Here is a 20,118-nt window from a genome sequence, read left to right as displayed (position 1 = left end):
TGAGTTTATAATTGGATTCAAAAAGCTGCTTAGTGTAAAATACACTCTAAAGAGCTGTAAAATAATGAAATAAAACATTCTGATTTGTGTTATTCAAGGACCTTGTTCCTATTGAGAAGAGCCCTTGTAAAGCAGATGCTCATTTTCAATTTACAAATTATATAGCAGACAGATAACGTCTTGCCAGAAAAATAAACAGGTGCTATCTGTATTGCTGAAAGTGTAAAACAGTTTTTGGTTCTGAATAAGTGCAGTTTTATCCTACATTATGCTTTGAGTTATGTTTCTAGCCAGTGTATAACCTCGGTCAACAGCAGCTATGGATCACTGGCTGTAGGCTCCACCTTTGGTGTGGAAGTTACTGAATTGCATTTACTGTGAAATGTATGCTTAAAAAATGTGCAGGCTACATGGAAAGAATGGGTGGAGTAAGACTAATCAGATAGCAATTTCAAAGAGCCAGCACAGGCACGATGGACCAAATGGCTTCCTCCTGTTATGTATGATTCTAGAATTCCATGCTGATACAAAAAAAGACTTGCCTCTCTATAGCACCTTTCATGACCACCAAACCTCTCAAAATACTCTATTGTAATATACCTTTAAAGAATTGCGGCATGACATTACTAGAAAGAAAGTGTGTCACGTGATCCCGTTTAGTTTCACTTTTGTTTTTAAGCAGAGCACATACGGACAGCTCTGCTACTGGTGCCTTTAAGCTTTATTTCCATGTATATCTGTTCTCATGTGCCCAGTCTCAATAAATGAACCCACAACGTGTTTATCCAATCCCTTATGAGTGAGCGGTGTCTTTATATCATCATAAAAACACAACATGGTGTGTGGCAATGGTTCCTTCTAAACGACATGGTGCTCAACCTGGCAGCAAGATTAAATATAGGTACTACATGGAGAACAGTCTTAGATTGTGCTACATGACATGGGACAATCCTTGACGTTTTGGTCAGACCACAACAAAGCTGCAATGTCAGAGAGTGTTGAAATCGCAGTGTGAACTTTTTATTTAAGCACTATCCTGGCGCTTTGTCTTCAAAGATTTTTTGTGCAGTCACCACACTGCGATTTCCACACCCCCAACAGCCAGTGAAGTACTTTTTGAAGTGTAGTCCCTGTAGTAATGTAGGAAACCCTGCAGCCAATTTGCATATCGCAAACTCCCACAAACAACGGTGTGACAATGACCAGATCATCCATTTTTGTGATGTTGATTGCGGGATAAATATTAACCAGGGAACCAAAGATAACTTCCTCTGCTCTTCCTTGAAATGGTGCCATGGGTCCTTTTATACACTCAGTCAAGAGCAATCAAGGTCTCTGTTTAACATTTCATCCAAAAGACGACACCACTGACAGTGCAGTCCCCCTCAGAACAACACTGGAGTGTCAGCCTAGAGTTTCGTGCTCAAATCCTGGAGTGAGGCTTGAAATCACAACCTCTTACCTCAGAGGTGAGAGTGCTACCAACTGAACCATAACTGACACATAATGATAGCTCAAGCCCAAATTTCCTGAGAGATTATCGCACCATAATATAAAAACAGGAAATTATTGTAAACAATTGGGCCTGAGGAAGGACACACATTCCATCTTCCACCTTTTTATTTTACTAACTGTAACAAAAGTGGAAGTTTGAAGATATCCAAACCATCATTTACGCACATTAAACACAGCATATTTAAGAAATGCAATTGTGAAAACTTTCCCCTTCATGTAGAAAACTTTGAGACCATTTGAAACATTCAAAAATGCTGAAAATGGAGGCCTCAGGGATGAGAAATAAAGAATAATGTCTTCCAAAAAAACACCTTGTACCAGTGGAAATAGTGACTTGGTGTCCTGCTGCATTCAAATATTTGGCCAGAAATTTGGGCTGGTTCAGAATTGGCATAAATGCATTGGGACAGAGTTATGTTAATGAAACCAATATTAGGCCCAACCCTCCTCAGTACTACAATAAGTGCGCCTGGTCTGTGCAAGCCTTGTGTTAAAGCAAAGATGGAGTGTGTCCGGATTTCTGACAGGGTTTCCAAACTGCCAATCCCATCTCTTTCAATGATGCCATGCATGGGAGTGGGCATAAGCTGTGCTCCTCAATCCCTCCATCAGAATTTTACACCAAACAAAATTGCGTACAATATGCAGCACAGGCCATTCGGCCAAACCAGTCCATGTTGATATTTCCACTTCAGTCGATCCTCCTCTCATTGTTTCTCATCTAACTGCATTTCATTATTAATTTCCTTATTGTACATCCTGTGCTTTCAATTTGGCTCAGCATTGAGACCGACATGAAAAGTAAATCTGCATCTGTGTTTAAGGGCTTTGTGTGATGCTTAATTTGCCATTGAACCTGAGCTCCCTAATTGATATTCTTTATTGTTTAATTGTTTGTTTCTTAGCCTTGCATCAATCAATCCCTTACCATTTCATATAACGCAAGTAGTACATTTTGTCCTGGAACTAGTTGATAATTTTCTGCCTCCAGGAGTTTAATTGTTAGCTTTCACTTGTGTTGAAGGACACACAGACTCTCTCCTTTGAAAAGGTCTTGACAGTAATAAGGTCATTGCCTCGTTGCAACCTGTTCCATCCATTGGACCAGACACGAAGGTGAATTAGACTTGGGCAGAAGTGCAGATTACAAGGTGATTGGAAACAATAGTCAGTTTTACAGCTTTCTTGAATTTTTCTTTGTTGGTATAGAGAATTAGGTGGAGTGTTGCACAGGCTGTTGATTCATTTTTGTCCGGTCTGCATCCCCTCCCAAGTCCTGTTTCACCTTCTCAGGTTCCTGTCCCACACACTGATGAGCAACAGGCCTTGGAACAAAGGAGCTCATCTCACAATTTCTCAGGAATTATCCAAAAATGAGCAGCCTGGGCCCTTGCACTTTACTATAGACACTGACAGCACTGAATGAGGCCATTCAGCCCATCATGCCTCATAGCTTGAAGAATCTAATTGAATCCCACTGCCCTGCTCTCACCCGACAGCACTCTCTCTCACACACTCTGGGTGGGTACAAGTGGAATTTGTCATGCTGTTTCTCTGCTCCTTTCCCTGCCCACTGAAATGGGGTCAGGTGCACATTGTGGAGGCAAGTTCCAGAACCGTTTAATCCGAAAATTTCTAGGAATCTTGGATCAGTAGCTGTGACCTGCTGTCTTTGTAACAAGGAGCTGCAGTGAGATCCCACCACTCCACACCGTGCTACTGACCAGGACTCTACATTAGAATTGTAGCTACACTTTAGAAGTCTCTAAGTGGTTGTAAAGCACTTTAGGATGTCCTGAGATCATGAAAATCTCCAGATAAGAGCACTCTCTTTCTTTTTGATGACAGGATTTGGGGCAGAGTCAAGAGGGCACCTGGAGTTTGAGGGGCAGAAGTTTTGCCCCATCTCAGAATCCTCTCTAAAATGTCAAAGCCTCAATAAATGAAACAGCTTATAGTTACCTCACAATGATGAATGGCATGGGGACAAAAATTGCTCAGTCTGGTTACAGAAGCAACATGCATCTCAACCAGACAGACCTTGACCAGCCTTAAATTGAGCATTCCTCTACTTGTTTTAAACCTGTTTTAAAAAATGGATGCAACAAAGGCCAATATTCAACTGAGGAAGCGAAGCCATTTTGACAAAGTTATGGTCCATACTTGGGTGTAATCTGGTGCTAATTATAGCAAGTGCAAATGATGGTTGAAAAAAATAAGCAAATTGATTAAGAATATTCTGGGTCGAGGGCACTGTAAATTTTGACACCTGACTGGGAGAGAAGGTCAGTGAAAGTAAAGGGGGAGAAGATTAAGAGGACTATTAATTGTGTTTTCTGAGGAACCTAGGCGAGCTGCATTTGGAGTAAGAGGCAGCTTGCAGTGTGAGCTCACTCCAAGTGATAAGTCCAGAGATCAGTCCTTAGCCCTTGCAGTTTGGATATGTGCCATTGCACAATGCCAAGTGTAGCAGGGCCTCCAGCAGGTGGTGATGGTGAGGCAGAGCACGTGGGCCTCTCCGTGCAGGGAGCAGTGTCTGGCAGGCTGTGGGGGCAGAGCCAGATTCCATGAGGTGAGGGAGAGAGCTGCAAGGAGCAGGAGTCCAGGGCTTGTGGATTGCAATGTGGTAAGGGCCAGGGCCATGGAAAGGGCAGCTCATAGCCTTTGACACTGGCTCGAGAACTGGGAAGTGGAAGTGGAGAAGACATATAGGCCTAGTCGCACTGACTGAGCAGCAGCCCAATGTCCGAGAGGCCCCAAGGAGACAAATCCCCCTCTTGGATAGAAAGGGCCTTAGAAGAGAGGTCAGTGACAAGGAGGCATAGAGTTAAAGAGATTGGTTGAAGGGCTAGAGGGGAGAGGGGAGTGGGAGTCTGCCTGAAAGGAAAGTAGAGGCAGAAACCATCAACTCATTTAAAAGCTATCTGGATGTGCATCTCAAGTGCCTTAACCTGCAGGGCTACGGACCAAATACTGGAAAGTGGGATCAGGCTGGGTAGCTCGTCTTTCGGCCAGCATAGGCACGATGGGCCAAATGGCCTCTTTCTGTGCCATAAAATTTCTATGATTCTACAAGGTAATCTGGTTCACATGATCACTGGAAATTAGCAACAGGTTCACGATGATCGTACAATGTTCAGCACCATTTGTGACACCTCGGATATTGAAGCAGTCTGTGTTCATCTACACCAAGACCTGGGCAATGTTCAGGCTTAAGCTGATAAGTGGCAAGTAACATTTGCTAGGCAATGACTGGCTCCAACAAGAGAGAATCTAACCATCGCCCCTTGACATTCAATGGCATTACCATTGCTGAATCCCCTGCTATCAACATCCTGGGGATTAACATTGACCAGAAACTGAACTGGACTAGCCATATAAATACTATGGCTACAAGAGCAGGTCAGAGGCTAGGAATCCTGTGATGAGTAACTCACCTCCTGACTCCTCAAAGCCTGTCCACCATCTACAAGGCTCAGCCAGGAGTGTGATAGAATGCTCTCCGCTTGCCTGGACAAGTGCAGCTCCAACAACACTCAAGAAGCTCGACACTATCCAGGATAAAGTAAGCCTCTTGAATTCACCAACTTAAATACCACATGGACTGCAACGGTTCAAGAAGGAGGCTCACCATCAACTTTGCAAGGGCAATTAAGGATGGGCAACAAATGCTGGCCTAGCCAGCGATACTCTCTTTCAATGAAAGAATCAAAAAAGTGCTGAGATCACAGCCAAGCAGTTTCAAAGATTCACTGCTTTTTTTTAATGAGTTTGTAAGTTCAATATTATAGTGTTAAATGTTTCCCCAATTATTCAACCAAGTGGGCCTTTTGGTAACAATTCCCAATGAATTTACTTTAGTTCTTTACTCATTCAGTTCTAACTTGCCAGAATTTCAATGCAGCAATTTATTGGTGCCCCGAGTGGCAGACTTGGCAAGAACATACTAGATTCAATAACAGAAACATTAACTTTCTGTTAAAGTAACCGACAAAAGAATTTAATGTGAGCACTTTTATTAAGTGTTTTACACCATTCATTCTTCATAAAGTGTACTTTCAAGGTCTCAGTCTTGATATGGATCACCTCTAATGGGGCCCATTATACTTGTGTTCACCTCCCAGGTCGATGACCTCTTGTCACCTCTGATGAAAGGTCATCAACCTGAAATATTGAGCAGAATTTTATCAGCCTGCGAGTGGCATGCTGAGAGGTGGGGGTGCTGAAAAAGCACAGGAGAGTCATGTTGGGACAGCTACCCAATGCAGTCTCTCTGCTGTGACACTCAGCAGTGACCTGCGATGTGGATCAGCCTGCCTGCTTCAAGGAGGCAGGCAGGTCATTTACATAATTAAAGGCCCTTTGACAAGGCATTCTATGGGGCTGCTAGCATTTTGCTGATGGCAGGGTCACCTCCCCTTACCCAACACCGCCCCACCCACCCCACCATGTCAGTTTAATGGAGGCAGCCTCCCTGGGGAGGGACTGTGGGGGGAGTGGGGGCACCAGAACCTGAGGCTCAATGGCCTGAAGAGACTGACCATGGGCAGGTAAGGAAGCCCCTGTGGCCCCAGTGATCTCCCCGGAGGGGTTTCCCTTTCGACTCTCGCTCCCCTGAATTTTTAATTTTGGGGGGGGATTTTACAATGGGAAGCTCCAGGTCTCAGCCCTCTCCCAAAGCACTGCTGAGGCTTCAGAGCTGCTGACTGAGCTAACAGCGCCAGTGGGGGTGGGGGGGAGCGGAGGTGGGGTATCCTGTGGCAAAATCACTGAGCAACTCCCACAGCCAGGAAGGAGGGGCTCAGAACCCACTTTTCACCTCGATGTCGGGGGTCCTAAAGCCCATGGTAAAATTCAGCTTGTTAGCTTTGTTTCTCTCTCCTCGGATGCTGCCTGACATGCTGATTATTCCCAGCATTTCCGGTTTTTATTTCAGATTTCCAGCATCCGCAGTGTTTTGCTTTTCTAGTAAAACTGCGGAGGTTCTCTGATTGTTTCCCAGTGGAAACTCTTGCTAGGGCCAACGATAGGATTAGGGAAGTCGATCAGAGAGTACACCAGAGAGGTTCTGTGGTCAACCAGTCCCTCACACCCACATCAACAGCACCAACTATCAGAACCTGTATTTATATAGCACCTTTACTGCAGCAAAACAAGAGAAAACACTTCACAGGAGTTTTATCAAACAAAATCCGACACAGCATTAGGACAAGTGACTAAATGCTTGCACAGAATTGCATAAAAATTACAGCACAGAAACAGGTCATTTGGCCCAAGGTGTTCATGTTGGGGCTTATTCTTCACAGAGCCCCCTCCCACCCCTCTTCATCTCACTGCATCAACATATCTTCACCCTCATGTGTTTATCCAGCTTCCCCCTTTTGCCTCAGCCACTGCATGTGATAGCGAGCTCCACATTCTCACAACTCTCTGGGTAAAGAGATAGGTTTTAGGTGTCTTCTTAAAGCAGGAGAGGGGGTTGGGGTGATGGAGACATTTAGAGACAAAATTCCAGAGCTTAACTGAAGGCACAGTTTCCAACAGCGGAGGAAGGAAAATTGGGGATATGCAGGAGGCGAGCATTGGAGGGGGGCAGATACCTCACAGGGTTCTAATTGGGCCCAATTAATTTACAATACGGACTGATGGAACTGAGAAACATCAATTGTACCTTGGACTCAGGTACACAGTCTAGTCCAATGTCCTTCCCTGATAACTGACTATACAGCTTAATTATCCCTGAAGTGAAAAAAAATCCCCTGGAACTCTTCCCTTACTTTCTCTAATATTTATCTTGCCATTGAAGGTTACTGCACTCAGCCTTAGTTCAGCTACTAAACTCTTCTGCAGAGTCAAAGAGTTGTGGGTTCAAGGCCTACTCCAGAGTAGGGATTTCCTGCATTTCAACAGTAACTTCACTCCAAAACTTCACTGTAAGTCATTTTGGGATGTCCTAAGGTTGTGACAGTTGCTATAAAAATGCAAATCTTTCTTTTCAGTGTGGAGAGGGAGTGCTGGGTCAATTCTCCCTGTGAGTGAAAAGATGTTATTACTTTCACTAAAGTGAATGCTGGGGGAATGGGACATTCTATTTCAATCACTCCTACCCAATGTCTCTCTAGCCTACTCGAGCTGGACTGTTTTATGCTAATATCTGGGTAACTTGTGTTATGGAGCCCACTCATATATGGTCTTTAAATAGAACACACAGGGACTAGCACCTCTGGGCTGGGCTTAAAAGTCTTGCATTTATATAGCATCTTTCATGACCTCCAGATATCGCAAAACTTTATAACCAATTAAGTAATTTTTGAAGTGCAGTCACTGTTGTAATGTCAGAAACACAGCAACCAATTTGTGCACAGCAAGCTCCCACAAACAGCAATGTGATAATGACCAGGTAATCCGTTTTTGTGATGTTAATTGAGGGAAGAATATTGGCCAGGACACTGGGGAAAAACCTCTGGACTTCTTCAAAATAGGGCCTTGGGATCTTTTCTGTCCATCTGGCAGGGCAGATGAGGCCTTGGTTTAACACCTAATTTCAAACATGGCACCTCTGACAGTACAGCACTCCCTCAGCACTGTACTGGAATGTCAGCCTTGATTTTGTTTTCAAGTCTCTAGAGTGGGACTTGAACCAGAAGCAAGAAAGACTTCAGCTGAGCCACAACTGACAAGCAGAAGTCTCAGAGATGAAAGGCTATCGTCCAAATGGCTATATTAAACAAATCAAAAACAGAATTACCTGGAAAAACTCAGCAGGTCTGGCAGCATCGGCGGAGAAGAAAAGAGTTAACAGAAAGGGGGTGGGGATGGGGGAGGGAGCTCACGACCTAAAGTTATTGAATTCAATATTCAGTCCGGAAGGCTGTAAACTGCCTAGTGGGAAGATGAGGTGTTGTTCCTCCAGTTTGCGTTGGGCTTCACTGGAACAATGCAGCAAGCCAAGGACAGACATGTAGGCAAGAGAGCAGGGTGGAGTGTTAAAATGGCAAGCGACAGGGAGGTTTGGGTCATTCTTGCGGACAGACCGCAGGTGTTCTGCAAAGCGGTCGCCCAGTTTACGTTTGTTCTCTCCAATGTAGAGGAGACCACATTGGGAGCAACGAATGCAGTAGACTAAGTTGGGGGAAATGCAAGTGAAATGCTGCTTCACTTGAAAGGAGTGTTTGGGTCCTTGGACGGTGAGGAGAGAGGAAGTGAAGGGGCAGGTGTTGCATCTTTTGCATGGGCATGGGGTGGTGCCATAGGAGGGGGTTGAGGAGTAGGGGGTGATGGAGGAGTGGACCAGGGTGAACATTCCTTGTTGCAGTCCTACTCCGGCCCCCTTCCACAACTCTTTCTCCGGTACATCGATGATTACTTCGGTGCCGCTTCATGCTCTCGTCAGGACTTGGAAAAATTTATTAATTTTGCTTCCAATCTCCACCCCTCCATCATTTTCACGTGGTCCATCTCTGACACTTCCCTTCCCTTCCTTGACCTCTCTGTCTCAATCTCTGGTGATAGACTGTCCACCAATATCCATTACAAACCCACCGACTCCCACAGCTAACTCGACTACAGCTCCTCACACCCCGCTTCCTGTAAGGACTCCATCCCATTCTCTCAGTTCCTTCGCCTCCGTCGCATCTGTTCCGATGATGCTACATTCAAAAACAGTTCCTCTGACATGTCCTCCTTCTTCCTTAACCGAGGTTTTCCACCCACGGTCGTTGACAGGGCCCTCAACCGTGTCCGGCCCATCTCCCGCGCATCCGCCCTCACGCCTTCTCCTCCCTCCCAGAAACATGATAGGGTCCCCCTTGTCCTCACTTATCACCCCACCAGCCTCCGCATTCAAAGGATCATCCTCCGCCATTTCCGCCAACTCCAGCATGATGCCACCACCAAACACATCTTCCCTTCACCCCCCTTATCGGCATTCCGTAGGGATCGCTCCCTCCGGGACACCCTGGTCCACTCCTCCATCACCCCCTACTCCTCAACCCCCTCCTATGGCACCACCCCATGCCCACGCAAAAGATGCAACACCTGCCCCTTCACTTCCTCTCTCCTCACCGTCCAAGGACCCAAACACTCCTTTCAAGTGAAGCAGCATTTCACTTGCATTTCCCCCAACTTAGTCTACTGCATTCGTTGCTCCCAATGTGGTCTCCTCTACATTGGAGAGACCAAACGTAAACTGGGCGACCGCTTTGCAGAACACCTGCGGTCTGTCCGCAAGAATGACCCAAACCTCCCTGTCGCTTGCCATTTCAACACTCCACCCTGCTCTCTTGCCCACATGTCTGTCCTTGGCTTGCTGCATTGTTCCAGTGAAGCCCAACGCAAACTGGAGGAACAACACCTCATCTTCCGACTAGGGACTTTACAACCTTCCGGACTGAATATTGAATTCAACAACTTTAGGTCGTAAGCTCCCTCCCCCATCCCCACCCCCTTTCTGTTTCCCCCTTCCCTTTTTTTTTCCCAATAAATTATAAAGATTTTCCTTTTCCCACCTATTTCCATTATATAAATAAAAAAAAAACCCACTAGAGCTATACCTTGAGTGCCCTACCATCCATTCTTAATTAGCACATTCGTTTAGATAATATCACCAACTTTAATTTTAACACCTATGTGTTCTATTGTACTATTGTCGTTGACATCTTTTGATGAGCTGCTTCTATCACTGCTTGTTTGTCCCTACAACCACACCCCCGCCCCCGCGCTCCACCTCTTTGTCTCTCTATCTCTCCGCCCCCCCACACACACACCTTAAACCAACTTATATTTCAACTCTTTCTTGGACTCGAACGCAAGTTCTGTCGAAGGGTCATGAGGACTCGAAACGTCAACTCTTTTCTTCTCCGCCGATGCTGCCAGACCTGCTGAGTTTTTCCAGGTAATTCTGTTTTTGTTTTGGATTTTCAGCATCCGCAGTTTTTTTGTTTTTATAGTTGAAAACAGGAGCCTTGCAAAGAAGACTGAGGGGTGACATGATGGAAGTCTTCAAGATTATGAAAAGGTTTGATAGGATAAACATTGGGAAGCTCCTCACACCCCGCTTCCTGTAAGGACTCCATCCCATTCTCTCAGTTCCTTCGCCTCCGTCGCATCTGTTCCGATGATGCTACCTTCAAAAACAGTTCCTCTGACATGTCCTCCTTCTTCCTTAACCGAGGTTTCCCACCCACGGTCGTTGACAGGGCCCTCAACCGTGTCCGGCCCATCTCCCGCGCATCCGCCCTCACGCCTTCTCCTCCCTCCCAGAAACATGATAGGGTCCCCCTTGTCCTCACTTATCACCCCACCAGCCTCCGCATTCAAAGGATCATCCTCCGCCATTTCCGCCAACTCCAGCATGATGCCGCCACCAAACACACCTTCCCTTCACCCCCCCCTATCAGCATTCCGTAGGGATTGCTCCCTCCGGGACACCCTGGTTCACTCCTCCATCACCCCCTACTCCTCAACCCCCTCCTATGGCACCACCCCATGCCCATGCAAAAGATGCAACACCTGCCCCTTCACTTCCTCTCTCCTCACCGTCCAAGGACCCAAACACTCCTTTCAAGTGAAGCAGCATTTCACTTGCATTTCCCCCAACTTAGTCTACTGCATTCGTTGCTCCCAATGTGGTCTCCTCTACATTGGAGAGAACAAACGTAAACTGGGCGACCGCTTTGCAGAACACCTGCGGTCTGTCCGCAAGAATGACCCAAACCTCCCTGTCGCTTGCCATTTTAACACTCCACCCTGCTCTCTTGCCTACATGTCTGTCCTTGGCTTGCTGCATTGTTCCAGTGAAGCCCAACGCAAACTGGAGGAACAACACCTCATCTTCCCACTAGGCAGTTTACAGCCTTCCGGACTGAATACTGAATTCAATAACTTTAGGTCGTGAGCTCCCTCCCCCATCCCCACCCCCTTTCTGTTAACTCTTTTCTTCTCCGCCGATGCTGCCAGACCTGCTGAGTTTTTCCAGGTAATTCTGTTTTTGTTTTGGATTTTCAGCATCCGCAGTTTTTTTGTTTTTATCTATATTAAACAAATAACTCATTTCACACTTTCACATGTGATTCAGTGATGAACTGCTAGCAAAGTACTTGTGGAGTAAAAACAGAAAACACTGGAAATACTCCGCAGCCCTGGCAGCATCTGTGGAGAGAGAAACACAGCTAACGTCTCCAGTCTGTAACCTTTCATCAAAATACCATGTTCACAGTAACAATGAAGGAATGCTGTTATATTTTCAAGTCAGTCTGGCCTGTGATTTGGAGGTGTGTGTGTTCCTATACAAACTTGTCCTGGTTGGTGTTTGAGGCCAGGGGTTTAACACAATGCTTTACTGCACAGGCTAACGTTTTACGTGTTATGTCTTTAAAGCTAACAGAGTAAAGAACCTTTGTAATCAGGGACTGTCCTTGCTGGACTCTGTTTAACACAACACAGCACAGGAACAGCATAGAACAATGAGAGAAAGGAACTGGAACTTTTTGAACCTATCCCCTAGAGGGATGCTGACATGATCCTTCCTGATTTTACTGCCACTGACCGCTCACTAGGTTTAGGTTAAAATGACTTCGTGTAACTCACTCACAGTGTGTGGTCTGCCACAGCCACAAGTCTGATTGCAGAGAGAGGGGCAAGCCCGTCACTAACTAGATCAATCAGTCGCTCAGCCTGGTCCAGAAACGTTTAACCCAGTCATGGTACCGTCACTTTTATAGATGAAGAGCCCCTTCCACAATCGTCAAGGGAGAAATCGCTGTGATACTGAGTGACGTAGGTCAGCACTGGAGATGTTATGTTTGGTCACTATAACTCTTGGATGGGGAAACTGAAAAGTAGCCAGGGTGCCTGGTTCTAATCTTTACCCTTGCTGGAAAGTGCCTGTATGTGACATGAGAATATTAGATTGGCCTGTGAAACCTAATGCTCAATCTGCCAGCAACATTCAATGTTCAAACTAGCAGGTGATGAATGCGTACTCAGTGAGGTATCGAAACATGGTGAGTGCCCATTGAAATGCTTCCAGTCCAGGTCAGCTGCTAAAGTGAGGAAGGGACCAAAATAGAAAGGAAAACAATTGGCCTTGTTGGCCAATGAGGTGCTTTGTTGTCATTGGCGGGTTCCAGCTGTCACATAATGTCACTCTTGGACACTCCCTTTGACCTCCTGTGACCCTCCTTTGACCCTTCTCTAACACTCCTTCAAATACTCAGACCGTTCTCAGACCAGCTCCCAGACCCTTTTCAGAGCCTCCTGCTACCATTTTGAGACCCGCTCTTAGACCCACTCTTAGACCCATCTTCAGACCCGCTCTTAGATCCACTCTCAGACCTGCTCTTAGACCCACTCTCAGACCTGATCTCAGTGCTACCTCTGACCCACTCTCTGACCCTCCTCAGACTGACTCTCAGACCTGCTTTCTGAGGGAGAAATACCAAGTGGGAAGCAACCTATGCCTGTGATCAGTGGCAGTGAATCAGTTAAATGTACAGGAACACTGTGTATGAGCCAGTGGTGTGAAGAATTACTGTTACACTTTCAGGATAAGACGTAAACTAGGACCTTACATTTCTGCAATTAAAATAAAAGCTGAAACCTGGCATCAAAGTTGTCCAGCTCTGCTATTTGAACTGAAGAGTGGGATTCCTGGCCTTTATTTTGTATTTTCATTGTTGTAGAACAGGATGAGGTTGAATGAAGTATGTGACCAGTGAAAAGCCTGGCCTCCAATGCCCATGTGTCTCTAAACAGATCCTGGACTCTATTACACCAGGGTGTTAATAAAAAAGTAAAGGTGATACCTGTTTCTGCTGGTTGTATTTGTTCAGATTCGTGTTGTATTCCCAGCTGGCTGAAACACTCTTGAAGTAGATGATCTGTGCTGGTCCATTGTAATCTTTCACAAATAATTTTGCTCCCTGTTCATCCATGCTGTAGTTCTTGGGGCCGTATTGTGGATCCAGGGCACAAGAACCCCCAATGAGGAGGAGCAGTGCGAGGAGCCAGAGCATAGCGGTTTGCCTGTTGTGATGACTGCTCCTTTCTCAGTACGTTCCCCAAAACCAGCCTCTTTAAATACAATCGTGTCCAGCCCAGGCTTCCCAGCTCTGATCTGCTGATAACGCATAACCTTACAGCACCGTTCAGAATAATAAAAGCTCTCTTTAGTTGTTTCCTTGTTTTACTGCACTCTGTGTTACAGGCATCTCCCAGAGCCATCAGCTACCCCAGCCAAAAGAGATTTCTTCACATCTGCCTGTGTGCTTGCTCTTGCTGTGTGAAGGCTGCTTCATACTACAGGAGTGTTGGAGTGAGCTGAATCTTGCTCAATCTAACACTGCCTCTGAATGGCAGCAGTAGGAACCTTACACTGAATTCTCTCTCTCTCTTTCTCTCCCTGTCACTTGCACATACACACACCCCATGAGATAGCCTCTCTCAAAAGCTATGCTCACTAATCCCATTTCTTCATGCTTTGAGCAGACTGCAGCTGCACATTACATTGATTTATATCGATGCAAACAACAGCACAAAAAAAAACCCAGGCAGGATCTGGCTGGCTGTTCTTGGTAAAATCTTTTACCAGCCAATTACAGCTTCTGTCAGACACAAGGCTTTTTTTTTGGTTGAAATGTATATAACATTTACCAGGTTGACACCTTGAGGTTCAATATACAGGGAGCAATGGAGTCGACACCCCACTCACTGCAACACCCTCTACCCCACCTCAGACTCAGTTATGATCCTGTGAATTTAAGGGTTTTCATAGAATTACATAGAATGTACAGGAGAGAAACGGTTTGGCCCATGCTGGTGCTTATCCTCCACATGAGCCTCCTCCCACCCCTCTTCATCTCACCTTATCAATACACTCTTCTATTCCTCTCTCCCTCGTGTTTATCTAGCTTCTCCTTAAATGCATCTGTTATTTCCCTCAAGTACTCCTTGTGGTATCAAATTTTACATTCTCACCACTCTCTGGGTAGCAAAGTTTCACTTGAGTCTGTTATTAGAATTATTAAAGATTATCTTATATTTACAGTCCCTCATTCTGGGCTCACCCACATGTGGAAACATCTTCTCGAAGCCTACCCTTTCAAAAGTCTTTATAATCTTAAAGTTCTCTATTAGGCCAATTCTTAACTTTCTCTTTTCTAGAGGATAGAGCCCAAACCTGTTCAAACTTTCAATCTTATCTGCCATTTTGTCCTGTATAAAAGGTGAAGAGTTAGTGAGTGACTCTAGGTGATGCAGGTAATGCAACATTACTGTCCTGTTATGGATAGAAGGGGGTTTAAACAGCTCTGATTTCTCCTCTCACCACCTGCCCATAAATAGAAAGGTGTTTTGATTTTGATTTCCCCCTTTATAAGTGGTGGTGTATTTGCCTGCCCCTCAATTTGGATGTGATCCAATTTCTATTAATAGCCCCACTCGAGATAGAGTAAACCCAGAGGGTTAGTTTACTCATACACGCACTCAAACTTGCGAGGAGGGTCACCACTTAGCCTCCTTTTCACTCATACAATAAAAGAGGGGGAATAGAGAAAGAAAGATTTACAGGGCAAAGACCACAATGTGAAGAATTATTGTTTCATGTGAGTCCAGAGTCCAGAATCAAAAGTCCAATGGTGTAATCCTTCACAGAGGTCAACAGATTGAAAGCTGGTGCTGGGTAATTCACTTTTCCAGTAGAGTTGACTTCCACGCAGAGATGAATTAGTGTTGTAGGCGAGGGTATAGAAGTTCATAAGTCCCAGTAAAAGCAGTGTAGATGGGCACCATTCATTCCAACCCAGATGGAGCCCTTTATCTGAGCTTGATGGAACATGGCAGACTGAGATTTTCAGCTCCACAAGGCAATATTACGGGTTCCTTCAGCTATGGCGGAGGTCGTGGGTGGGAGGGGTCATGTCACATGACTCCAACCTCTCCACTTTTGCTTTGATAAGAGGTGTGTATTCCTTTGTCTGGGTTTCTGAGGTCGCTAATGTTCTAACCATTAAGAATTTGAAAAAAGGTTGCAGGGCCCTTTGTCCTAGCAGACTAGCAGAGTCCAGTTGCCAGGCCTGGCTTATGACATGTAGATGGCCTTTGTATCCTTCCCTTTGAATTTGGTCTTTGCAACCCATAGAGTTGTTAGTGTCTCTTCAGAGGTAACGTGGTGTCAGCTTCGCTGCTACCGCCAGGAGGTTCCTTTTGTTCAGGGTTACAGGCAAACATAGCTTCAGCCTTTTTAAAGTCTTTGTCCAATTTTAAAAAAAATTTACAAGGCAGCCATGATGATATATATATTTCACAAAGATATAGTGTGAGGCTTTAGCTCTGTTATCCCTCGGGACCTTGGAAAAAGAAGAATTCTAAGCTTGGACAGGCTAGGCTTGTCTCCGTTGGAGTTTAGAAGACTAAAAGGCCACTTGATTGCAACATATAAGATCCTGAGGGGTCTTAACAGGGTGGATGTGGAGAGGATGTTTCCTCTTATGGGAGAATCTAGAACTGGGGTCATTGTTTAAAAGTAAGGGGTCGCTCATTTAAGACAGAGATGAGAAAGAACCTTCTCTCGGAGGAAGCAGAGTCTTTGAATGTTTTCAGGGAAGAGGTAGATAGATTCTTGATAAACAAGGGGGTGAAAGGTTGCCAGGAGTAGGCGGGAGGTTACAGTCAGATTAGCCATGATCTTACAGAATGGTGGAGCAGGCGAAGGGCCGAGTGGCCTATTCCTGCTCCTAGTTCGTATGTTTTTTTTTGTTTTTATGTGGCCTTATGAAGGAAGTGAAGAAGTACATATGCTTTCTCTCATTCATATTGGCAGATCCGACACACAACCAGCAGGGGCAATGGCAGTTCCCTGCTACATTTTCTTTTTGAGGTTTAAGCCTGGGTCAGTGCAGCAGTAAGATCATTGTCTGGTCCTGGATGACTTAGAAAGATTTGAAATTCATCTTTATGGGGAACTCTATTCGGGGCTGGAGTTCTGAACTCCCTCTCTTGGGGGTCAGGCATAAGTTGGTGAGCTCAGTTGGCTGGATGCTGGTTTGTGATACAGAGTGATGCCAAGAGTGTGGGTTCAATTTCCATACTGGCTGAGGTCATCCACGAATACCCTGCCTTCTCAACCTTGCCCCTTGCCTGAGGTGTGGTGACCCTCAGGCTAAACTCACCACCAGCCGTCTCTCTCTGATGAGAGAGCAGCCTGAGGTGCTCTGGGACCATGGTGACTTTCAATTCATTTGATTAGCGAAGCCATTGGTTTCAGAGCTCCGCCCGTGCATCTCCTGATTAAGGATCCTCAGCAGGGTCTGGGGGTTTTACAGGGTGATTAGCTCTCAGGGCTGGATCACAGAGCTGAGATGCTGTTGTCTAGCTTAGCTCCTGCTTGTCCACCTTGGTAACCCTTGCGTTCAGCTGTTCAAAACCAGGGACTGTGGTTAGGCTGATGTCTGGATGTCAGGAGATTTTAAAGGGACTTTAGCCTCTTTAGGGGATTCTGGTTCAGTGTCCAGCTTGGGCAGGAACTTGGTTGGAGTGTTCCATCTCCTGTTGTTAGGTGCTTTGGGTTGGCACAGCAACAGGTGGGCAGCTGGCTCCTGCACTTGGGCCAGCCTTTCTGGGCCTGAATGATAGGAAGAGGCCCTTCTCTGGCAGGGGCCTCTCCCACATTCCCACACCCATGTCAGATAGGCTACCACACTGTAGCCTGGTGGCTTGTTATGGATCATTTTAAATGCAGGGGGTAACCTTGTTAGTCACTTTGCGAATCTGCATTAAGGTGAGTGAGCATGGGGTCCAATCTGGTTGGGGCTCCCTCTACTAGTCAGTTGGGTGGTAAGTTCTATGTCTTTTGGGATACTACTGCCCTCTGGTAGATGATCAGCTCTCGCTGTACCTCCTGGTGGCTTTTCAACTAAGTGAGGCATCACCCTCACTCTTTCTGGACCATTTGGGAACTTTTCAGGTCCCCATTTAAATTCACCAGAACCTATCAACTAAAGCAATCATTGGCTTCCTTGCTAGGGCCTGTGGATTTGGTGGGGGTGCTCTCTTAACTGGGTCCATTTCCCCTATATCACCCCTGCCCTCAAGTGGAGGTGCAGCTGCAGCCGCAGTCCCTTGTGGTTTTTTGACTTGGGAGTCATCACACTCCCTATCTGTTCGTTTGTTTGGGGACTCCCTATGTCCCTATTTAATGTCAGAAAGAAGGTTTCTGCTCACCATACTTCAGGCAAGTCCTTAACCTTTTTCTTTCCGGGCTTAATAACCTAACTTCCTTCAGGCTTTTTGGCTACATGGGGCATCTCCCTCATTATTTCTTCCCCTGCTGTGGGAGTTCCCTGGTCCCTATTTAATCCTGGGATATCCTGTGAATCTATTTTATATTCTAGTGGCCTTTCCTGGACCTCTTTTAACTTTGCTGGCCTAGCTATATTCAAGCAGCCCTGACTCAATGTTTATGGGTGCTATTTCACCTTTGGAGTTTCCCCAGCTTTCTGCTCTTCAGCATATTCCTGCTGGCTGGCATTGGCCTCTTTTCTTTCGTTAGCCTACGCCTTGCTGCCAGCCAAATCATTCCCAAGAAGGAAACCAATCCCTGCTACTGGTCATTCAGGGGTGATTCCCACTGTAAGAGGGCCTGAGACAAGGTCACACTCGAGGTGGGCCTTATGGAGGGGGGCAAACACAGACCCTCCTCCCACTCCACTTGGCGGTGGGGAGGGGGTGGGGTGGGGCGGGGCAGGTGATGTGTAGGTTTAAGTTTTCCTCTAACAGTAAGGATTGTGTGGCCCCTGTGTCTCCGAGCAGTACAATGGACTTGCTCACATTTTGGGACAGTCAGGGGGACACTGTTCCTGAAAGGGCAAAGCTCCGGAAACGCTCTGGGAGTTTGTCCGGCTCAGATACACGTAATGCCCTTCCATCCAAAGGGTAATTTTCTGTAGCAGGCTCTGCCTGCTCTGTCGCACCACCCACTGGGGCGTCCGTCAGGGGACTACACCTATTAAGCCCTATTAAGCCAACAGGCTTCCCTCACGATCTTCAGTATTCTGGACTGGAATGGCCTATTTTATTGCAATAAGAACACACCGGCCTCCAGGGTTTCTCCTTTCAGCCTGCTGGAGGGCCTCTCCCAACCTTCTTCGGTTTCTCTTTTTTGAGTGGCAGGCCTCCCCTGTCTAGATCACCCTGCTTCTCTTTCCAATGCCCATGGGAATGGTTTGGAAAGGGACTGCCTGAGTTTCTAGGCCTATGGGTGAGATTGTAGCTACCCCTGGCTGTGAGGATTCTCTGCTCCTTTAAATATATTCGCAGGTTGAAGGGAAAGCAAGTTTTGAATTCCTCCAACAATAGTTCAACATTTAATTTTTAATAGCTGTTGGAAAGCTCATCCCACACGTGGATGAGGTTACCTAAAAAATCCAAAGGCTGCTTGGCCTGTTCGCCTGCCCGCCAACTGTAAGGTTGGACAGTCAGTGAAAAGTTTCACTTAGCTGGTATTTTAACGTTCTTAATAGGCCTGTTAGTTGTCAGCGGGCGCATAGCTGACTCCTGCATGTGTCCACCGACCGAAATATCGAGTGCACGATGATGTTTAGACGCTCACCGGATGTCATCGCAAACCATTTTAAGCTCGCTCAGGTCAGGTGCGAGCCTGCCCGATGAGTGAAAAATTCTGGCCTAGATGCTACAAAGATAACAAAAAGACAAAATTAAAGGCTTTGTATTTGAATGTGCATAACATTCATAACAAAGTAAACAAATTGATAGTGCACATTGAAGTAAATAAATATGATCTGATAGCCATTATGGAGATGTGGCTTCAGGATGACAAGGATTGGGTCCTGAAAATTGAGGGACATATGACATTCAAGAAGAGTAGAAAGCTAGGCAAGGGTGGAGAGATAGCACTTTTAATAGAGGATAGCATTTGTACAATAGTTGGAGATGGCCTTGGTTCAGGAGGTAAGGATGTAGAATTGATTTGGGTAGAGATGAGGAATAGTTGAGGAAAGAAGTCACGAGTGGGAGTGGTCTATAGGCCCCATAACAGTAACCACAATGTAATACAAAGTATACAAGAAGAAATATTGGGTGAGTCTGATAAATGGACAGCAATAATCATGGGTGATTTAAATCTACATTTAAACTTGAATAATCAGATTGGTAGTAATATTCTGGATGAGAAGTTCATGGAATGCTTTCGAGATAGTTTCTTAGAGCAGCACGTTCTGGAACCAACCAGAGAGCAGGTTATATTAGACTTGGCATTGTGTAATGTGACACAATTAATTAATGACCTCAGAATAAAGATACCTTTCGGTAGCAGTGACCACAATATGATTGAATTTTATATCCAGTTTGAAAGAGAGAAGAGTGAGCCTAAGACTAGTGTCTTAAACTTACATAAGGGCAACCGTGAGTACATGAAAGCTGAGCTAACTGAAGTGAGCTCAGATACTAGGCTGAGGGATAGTTCAACAGAGAAGCAGTGGCAGACAATTAGGGGATATTTCAGAATACTCAGAACAAGTACATTCCTACGATAAAGAAAAATTCTTAAGTGAGGACCCACCATCCATGGTTAACTAAAGTTAGAGGAAG

At 45.7% G+C, this 20,118-nt stretch overlaps 1 protein-coding gene across 1 annotated transcript in view; it reads right to left on the bottom strand.

The window, feature by feature from the left end:
• Nucleotides 1-13,844, bottom strand: part of ace (angiotensin I converting enzyme (peptidyl-dipeptidase A) 1) — a 194,497-nt gene extending 180,653 nt beyond the window's left edge. Inside the window, exon 1 of the mRNA XM_041173612.1 lies at nt 13,320-13,844. Within this exon, the coding sequence (XP_041029546.1) occupies nt 13,320-13,529 (210 nt within the window). The 5' untranslated portion in view covers nt 13,530-13,844. The remainder of the gene's footprint in view (nt 1-13,319) is intronic.
• Nucleotides 13,845-20,118: the final 6,274 nt, after the last annotated feature.

Source organism: Carcharodon carcharias, chromosome 23, assembly GCF_017639515.1.
Source record: "Carcharodon carcharias isolate sCarCar2 chromosome 23, sCarCar2.pri, whole genome shotgun sequence".
NCBI lineage: Eukaryota > Metazoa > Chordata > Chondrichthyes > Lamniformes > Lamnidae > Carcharodon > Carcharodon carcharias.
Note: the sequence above shows the minus strand (reverse complement) of the source record. Positions and strands in the feature narration are given on the sequence as shown.